This window comes from Acanthisitta chloris, unplaced genomic scaffold (assembly GCF_000695815.1).
Source record: "Acanthisitta chloris isolate BGI_N310 unplaced genomic scaffold, ASM69581v1 scaffold13954, whole genome shotgun sequence".
In the NCBI taxonomy this organism is placed as follows: domain Eukaryota; kingdom Metazoa; phylum Chordata; class Aves; order Passeriformes; family Acanthisittidae; genus Acanthisitta; species Acanthisitta chloris.
The window spans coordinates 38110-46536 of NW_008667700.1; the positions used below are offsets into that span (position 1 = coordinate 38110).

Consider the following 8427-nt stretch of genomic DNA (forward strand, 5'->3'; position numbering starts at 1 on the left):
GTGCCATGTGTAGTAAAGACCCTGGATACCAAATTCATGTTAGAGGTAACTGCTTAGTCATGGGGGAAAAAGTGACCATGTAGCTGGAAAGGCTCTAGTAGAGTGAGCTTCAGGTCAGAAACAATGGAAAAAAGTTAAAGTCAGGGCTTCAGATTAGGCTAAAACATGTAATGCAGACATGAGAAAAGTAATGTTTTTTCAAGGGCTAACATGTATACAGTACTGCACAAAGGAATCAGTCCCCTGGACACATTCAGGAAAATCCTAGTGTTTACAGAGGGGAGAGCTATGACTAAGAAGACAATCATAAACTGAGGAACAGAAAAGTAAATGAAAGGTTTACTTTAACTGAAGGACGTAACAACTGAGAACTTCCCTATAAAACAAAAATGCATTTCGTGGTATGCACCATATGAAGGTGCCTTGCTCTTGCTGTGAAGAGATGATAGTCACTATTACCTTAGCAAGGATATGTTTGTCCTTTATTATGTACTCATAAGTAGTTAAAAGAACATTGAATTTTCCACTTCGAAGCTGTGGAACAAGTGAGCGGCGCATTGCAGGTGTACCCTAAAAGAGAGAAAGAAGTAGTTACTCTTTATTCTGATGAAGAAAAAACATTGGGTTTATGAATTAGCAGACAATGAGCAACCACATGAACTTGTAATCCTACACTACTGTCAGTAATACATTGACGCATTCCAGACTTCTTCAGAGTGCTTTCCCTAAACAGCTGCTAGACTGTAAAGCTGCTTACAGGGGCTATGAAAACATGTAGCTAGTGACCTAGTCCCCTTTGTGTAACAATTACTTATTTTGCTGAAGCAGCAAAGCCTTCCATAAGTGGTAGCTGACTCTATGCCGTTTGCCTCTACTACAGAGGTACTGACTCCATCATGCCACGACTACAGTCCCTACTGACTGCAAGTTGATGGCCTAGTGCCCTTGCGTGTACAGCTTCCCCACACAACACTTCTTTAAGAAAGCTACATTCAAACTGGAAAACAGTAACTGGTCAGACAGGCTGACAGTAAGCACTGAGATTTTTTTGGAAAAGGATCCCATTACCAAATCATTAATAGTATTGACAGTGTCCACAGTGCCAGGCATCTCTTATATTTACTGTCTTAACAAATCACTTGTACAGAAACCTCAGCAAAGAGTGCCTCATGAAACCACAACAGCTAAATTATATTAAATGTGAAGTAGTTACCAGTTGTACTAGTCTCATGAGAAGCCTTGCAATGTAATAATTAGCAATTTTATTCTTCATTCTGTACAGTTGTTTACAGCCTTCTTTTACAGTCTTATACAGTTTATTGCAGTCTTCTTAGTATGATTAACTCTTACTGCTTAGGACCTGATATACATGACAAAACCTGATGAGCAACCTGATTAGAAACGCATGCAGAGACAGAGGAAAAACTGGCTCTAGTCTCACTCCTTCAATTCTTTAATCATATAAAAAGCAAATCAAACCTTGTAAGATATCTTCACCACAGAAGGAGCCCATTTGTCAAATTCGTACGTCCAGTTGGATAAAGTCCTATCATAGAGATAATAAAGAAAAAGTAACGTTTCATGGTTTGCAGGTCAAACTTTATGAATGTTTCCAAGCGGCTGCCAGCTTTCCAACACTTTTTAAGTAATCAACCCTCATAAATAACAGTCTATTTTAAAAATGTACTTTCTATTCTGTAATAAAATACAAGCATCTCAGAGGGAAGCAACCAGAAAAAAATGTGCAAAACACTCCTTCAGCTTATATGCAGGGGCCTCTTTGAAACCAGTAAGAGCAGTATTTTATGTGCACCGTTGTATTCTGGAATGTATTAAGAACGGTAACTTTGAACAAAAAAATAGATTTCTAAATTCTTTTGTACTTCTCATCATTCAAAATGGACACTACAACTCTTCATATACAGCCTCATGAAGCTGACAATAGAGTTTCTCTGTGTCCTACTCCAGCAGAACTACTCATGGTAGTAGTACTCAATGCCACTACGCATATCTGTTTTTGCATGGTGTTTCTGCTGTCTGATCACAACAAATAGGTTTTAATGGTGAAGCTAGTTGCTATCATGAGACAACAGCAAAAAATAACCTTGAGGGTCTTCAGCTGATTGTCTTTTTTTTTTTTCCCTTCTTACTGGACCTGTGATAGTGCCAATACTAGCTATTTAGAAAAGGCAGAGAAAGGCAGCTTTTAAAATACATTCAAGAAGGAAATTTCATCTCCTTTAGAAACGTAACAAAATTCATTACAGAGTACTTAAAAAAAACTTGTTTAATGTGCCCATGTGAAAACTGACATTAATAATATTCTCCCTTCATTTTAAAATTTGTTTTACTTTCTAGGTCTTCTCCCAGACATTTGTTTTCACATTAGGGCTCATCATTTGTATTCATACAATTAGGCACAAGTACAGCATTTGTCTTAGTCAATCAGTTACTACTGCAGCACAGCCAGAAGACAGGACACCTCCGAAGAAATCAAGAACAGACCACGAACCAAATTTATCCTTACCCTACAAAACATTTGCGTGCTCAGCACAATGGGTGGACAAAATAGCTAACAAAAAAGCCACGGAACTTCTGCACATCAATGACAGCACACACAAAGATAAGCAAACAGCCCCTCAATATCCTACATGAGTTCTACAATGCTTGACATTTTTTATTCAGATCACTAAAACCCCATGCCTCACCTCTGGAGAAAGGAAAATACATGAAAAGAAATGTACAAACAAGCAGTATCTTGAAAAGCTAAGGAGAAGTAAAAAGGAGGCAGCACAATAAACAACCATAATCTGGACACCTCACGAAAGTGTGAGTATCACTCATCAAGGCTACATATATCCTGGGCTAATTATATGGTACTTAGGAGAACAACTTCATTAAAGCATGCTTAAGTGGCATCAGATGAGGTGCCAGCTGTTTAAAGAATTAAGCAACAGACTTTTAATACCAGAGTTAAATGCTGAATGGAGAACTGCACACATGTAATAGGAAGGCAGACCATACCCCTCTTCTGGCCTTAAGAGTCAATCACTACCCGTTCATTTTTTGCCAGAATGAGTAGTAGCAAGTACTGTATCAGCTTTCTAGTCACCCTTGCAACGCCAATTACCCAGAAGGAATGATCAAAGAAAACACTTAATACATACTCAGTGCAATTTTACCCTGCACCTCATCTCATCAGTCTAAGTGTGTATGTGCACACACTCCAAATCAACCAACTCGCAATGCTTAGAATGATAATGCTAGAAAGAGATCCGTTACTTACGACAGGGGAACAATGATGAGATAGGGGCCATTGAGTCTTTTGTGCTCCATCAGGTAAGTGATGAGTGCAATAGTCTGTATTGTCTTTCCCAGTCCCATTTCATCAGCTAAAATTCCATTCAGATTGTTATTATAGAGTGAAACCATCCATTCCAGTCCCTGGAGCTGAAATGAAGAATAATAGTTTCAGTTATTTAAAGCCCACACAAATAATTAACATCAGCAGTACAGAACCAACATTCTAATGTCCCTGTCTACTTTGTCTACATGTTGGAATTCCTTTAGTCATACTATATGTATGGGGACTTCTGTCTATCTTAACAGGGAAATCATCACCCCTGTTTAGCACAGTCTGTAAGATGAAATTGGCTTTCACACAGGGAGGTTTTAGTACTGCACACAAAGCAACACAGGTACTGTGTATGTAACGCTGATAACCACCACTGTAAAGAGTTTGTTCCTCAGTTTCAACACTGTCAAATGCTAGAACACTCTGTGTATATTTCATGTCATTTGCCTATGTCAATTAAAATCTTTCAAAACCAAACCCACCAAGTGCATGCAAAACATGTAAACCTCACACTTGCCAACTGCATCACTGGTATGCTAAAGCTTTTGTAGCACATGTCCATTTAGTGTCTGCGGTCCAAGTCTCCACATGTCAGAGGAGGCCACCTTTGCCCAAATAAGGCCTGTATATAAAATTCCAGAGCTGGAAGGAAGTCAAAGTACTGTAGCTTAGAAATGCCCACATAACAGAATTTCACACCCCAAGGAGCACTGCCTGAAAGCACTATACCCTTTCACAACACTTCCACATATATGTACATCACCATTAGTGATGCATGGGCAAACTAAGCTTCTAAGTTCCAGACTTCTGGTGTGTCTCATGCATGGAGAGTGTAAGAAGTTAGATGGCCTGAGAAAGTTCAGAGAGAAAATTCTATGTGCTTGAAGCAACCTCCTGTCATCCCTTCAAGACAGTATCCAAAATAATGTTGCCAATTTACTGGCTTTACACACATGTTATCTGAAGCTGTCTTGCCTGCATCATTACTCTTTATTTTATGCAGAAGTAGAAAAAATGTTCTGACCAAAGAAAATATGGAGTTCCCTAGAATGATGTACAATACCAGAAGTGTTGAAAACATGTATGAAGGACATTTTCAGTCATATGTGAATCTAGCTTATGTCAGAATACAGCAGCTCCCAGACAACCTGTGAAAGTCTGTGTGAGACTGAATATGAGACATCCACCTTCACAGTAAACTATTTTTCTTATTTCCAAATTGTATATATGACTGCACTGAAATACTAGGCTGTTAATTAGAAAAAAATAAATCCTAAACTTTAAAATACTGGAAGAAGAAAAACATTGTTAACCCACCACAAATTAAAACAATAGGAACTGAAATTCCAATGATAAAGATAGCAAAATCAAAATACTATTCATCTGCAATGAAAAAAAGGAAACATGAAGGAAGTTGGTATTATTTTTCAAGCAGTATGTATGAAACATTATCAGTGCTCAGTAACTGCCATTGAGTTGTCCATATTCCCAAATTCTAACCTACTAGAGACCTTGTATTTCTTAACAAATTTTCAGCTTGCCACTTGAAATAACACACAGAAATGTTGGGTGTAATTCCAAGCTTTAAAAATTTTAATGTTTTGATGATTTCTTACCTGATAATGTTTTAGTGTGCCATTAATAAGAAGAGAAGACTGCTTTTCCACCCTTTCTGTGATTGCATGAGCAACAGTGTAGTAGGACTGAGAACCTCTAGCACTATATTGCATGCTATATTCATCATCCACATCTTGTTTGGCTGTCCTGGAAAGCAGAAAACAAACTTGACTGAATTCTCACAAACATTTTTTTGAGCACAGCTTACATATGTATGTCTAAAGTAACAGTGCAACCCCTCAATTATGGTAAGAACACCAAAGGGTGCAAGATTCTTTATAAACGGTACACCCATAAATGATCATGTTCCTTTTCCTGCAGATACTCATGCCACAGAAGTTACTACAACTCACTGTAATCGAGAGCAAGTTACTCTCAGGAGACACTACTGTAAGAAATCACAATTCCTAACAAAAAACCAGCACCTAAGGAATACTCACTCAATGATTTGCTTTGCATCTTTCTCAGAAACTTCCTCACTGTTAGGATCTAGGAGTATCTTTTCTTCTGCTTCTAATCTGCTTGATTCTTCCTCCTCATCCTACAGAATACAGAAAAAGAACAGATGCTGAGAAGCTGAACATGTTCCTCAGCCATACTTTCCTCTGGCATTCACATACTGGCAGCTTTCACTGATCAATGATTTATGACAGACATCCAAATCACGAGTTCAACTTACACCTATTCTGCAACAAAACTGCACTGCAGCATAGTAAGAAGATAATTTTTGACATACATCAATCAACAGGAAATCATGATACTTAGAAACTAAAAGTACTTCCTCCTTTAATGATCTTACTTTTAGAAGGCTTTCTCTGACTACCATGTTCATGGAGAGGATTCCTGCGCCACATTTATATCATATTCTAGATGTTGATAAATCAATAAAGCCTAAAAACATGCCAAGAACTGCAGCTTTAAGGTTCTAGTTTCTTAACTTTTTTAGACCAGTTATTTTTACTCTTTTTAAAATAACCTGTCTTTTGGCTACTGTTGTAATAGATAGGCAACAACTTAAAATCTCACTGATGAAGTGAGATTTTAAAATCTGCCAGGTATCAGGCCCTCCTCTCCTATCTGAACACTGAAAATCATGTAGAATTACAGTAGTAGAAATTAGCCCTACAAAGGCACGTACTGTAACATCATACAATCCAGTCAGTTTCACCGATTGGTTGGTCTAATACTGTAAAGACTGCTAAAATTATAAGATCTGAACACTAAACCCAGTTCTGATACTAGGCTGCTGTCTGAACATGGTCCTCTGCTACTCCTCACTTCTCTTTAGAGAGTACTTATCTGAAAAATGCTATGCAAGTATCAGTATTCATTACTCAGAGTACCTAATATTATGACCCTGCAAGGCTGTGATCTTTGTGCATGTCAATCTAAAAAATTTTTTAGAATTTTTGTAATAAGAGTAATAATAGTATTCAAATCATCATTAAAGCTCTGAATCAAATAAGCAGCCCGAATACAACCATGTGGCACAGTCCCTAACATATAGTATTAGAATTGCCTAAAAAACCTCCAATCATGAACATTAAAGATGCTAACTTCCTTCAGCACAAGGTCACAATGCAGTCTTTTCTGAGATGCAGTTTAAAATACCAATCTGCTTAATTCTCTGGGTGACGATTATTAATAGTCAGAGCAAAATAATTTTCTTAATCACAATTACCAGTTAGGCATATACAGCATATATAAACAACAACTGCTATGAATGAATAATTACAAAATCCATTACTTTTCCTGTCTGTGTTAGTCTAAAGCACCTACACACCTGCTATCACTTCCCCTTCCTTCCTGAAGAAAAGGGAAAATATCACATGAAGTAAGTACTTGCCTTTTACCGTATCATTTGTCATAGCATTTTTCTTGAAGTTACATACCTCCTCCTCATATTCAGAGCCACTTTCGTCTTCACTGTCAGATCTGGGAGCAACTTCATAGCTGCACAAAGACGACAAAGACTATGAATTACAGTTAACAAGAGGAGGGATTAGGTTCAGTGTATCTCCTACTCAGCTTACATATAATAAATTACAAGAAGAACAGAATAGGTAAAAAAGCGTAACATGAAAAATTTCACAGCAAATAGAAAAAATCCAGCCTACTTTGTATGCCAACTACTTACCCAGGGTTCATTTCCAGCCAAGCATCCAGCTGACTTGCTTTTGGTGCTTCTGGTCCAAGAAGAACTTTGCCTGTTTCTGTGTGAGTCACTTTGACCGGCAGGTCACTCATCTGACTGCTCTCATCTATGGGCTAAACATTCAAATGAAATTTTACACCATAAGGCAACTGAACTTTATGTTTGTCTTACATAATAAAAAGAACTAATAGCACCTTCAAAATTCCAGATCTGAACAAGGAGAGGTTTAGTTACTAAAACCCACAGTTCTGAGCATCTATAAATACGCTGACCGACGGAGTATAAAACAGTCCACTTCCATAAATACTGAAGTTACAGCAATGTTATGTGCATTTTCCCTGTCAGTGTATTATTTTCCTAATAACTCTTTAGCTACATTAGCAGAAGTATCACAAGTGTAAGAAAGTCCAGAAGTAAAACAGCAAATACAATTCTAGAGCCCTTACAGGAAAATAAAATGGAATAGAAAAATTGCACTAACAGAACAACTCTTAATGAGGCATCATATGCTCTGCTACTGGATGAAAAATATAATTCAAAGAATGGCACAGAAGAGTAATTCATTTCCATTTGCTTCATAGGAAGAAAGAACTTTCAGATGTCTTAATCCATTATAACACTATAGCCCGCCCTGTGACTGAAAGGTAATTACACGCAATGTCAACAATGTATTTTTATAAAGATGAGAAGATACACTATACAGTGTTTACAAGCTCATATTAGAAAGTAAATTCTCTACACAAAAACTGCAAGAAGACTTGTTTTTAAGTGTATTACAAAGCTAAGAAGGATCTTCAGCATACTCAGTGATAGACTCAATCTACTTTTTCTTTTAGTCTTCAACTTTCTGAATAGTGGCAGGCTGGCAAGAATGTTAATCTAGGTAATTTTTTTCCCAGTATGAACAACAGCTCTTTGAACATTTGTGGTTATGATTCTTTCTTCAGTTAGAGCTGTAACACACAGAACAATCACCGGAAAGGTTTTACAAAAACAAAAAAAACCCAACGAAAAACCACCTTGCAAAATTCATACCTCTCCATCCGGACCAAGACCAGATGCCATTCCTTCTGCATTTTCTTCAGCCTTCTACAACAAATGAGGATGTGCAAAGATTACAAGTACAGAAAGAACACTTTATATGTTGTGGGCATTTTGGATCATGAGTATGTTTCATTTATTTCTGAACAGCCTGTGATTCGTGTCATTAAAGGTGAGGGTGGAAATACATAGAGATAGGCACAGAGTTACTACCACACATAAAACATTTACTTGTATTAATAAGGTATCTACACACCTC

General features: G+C 37.4%; 1 protein-coding gene across 1 annotated transcript in view; it reads right to left on the bottom strand.

Annotated features, from left to right (window-relative positions):
* The window catches only part of LOC103800239 (probable global transcription activator SNF2L2), a gene marked incomplete at its 5' end in the record, with an annotated part of 49348 nt that overhangs the window by 32579 nt on the left and 8342 nt on the right, over positions 1-8427 (bottom strand). Inside the window, 8 exons of the mRNA XM_009072609.1 lie at positions 460-570; positions 1480-1546; positions 3287-3450; positions 4972-5119; positions 5413-5513; positions 6865-6925; positions 7110-7240; positions 8163-8216. Coding sequence (XP_009070857.1) covers positions 460-570; positions 1480-1546; positions 3287-3450; positions 4972-5119; positions 5413-5513; positions 6865-6925; positions 7110-7240; positions 8163-8216 — 837 coding nt within the window. The remainder of the gene's footprint in view (positions 1-459; positions 571-1479; positions 1547-3286; positions 3451-4971; positions 5120-5412; positions 5514-6864; positions 6926-7109; positions 7241-8162; positions 8217-8427) is intronic.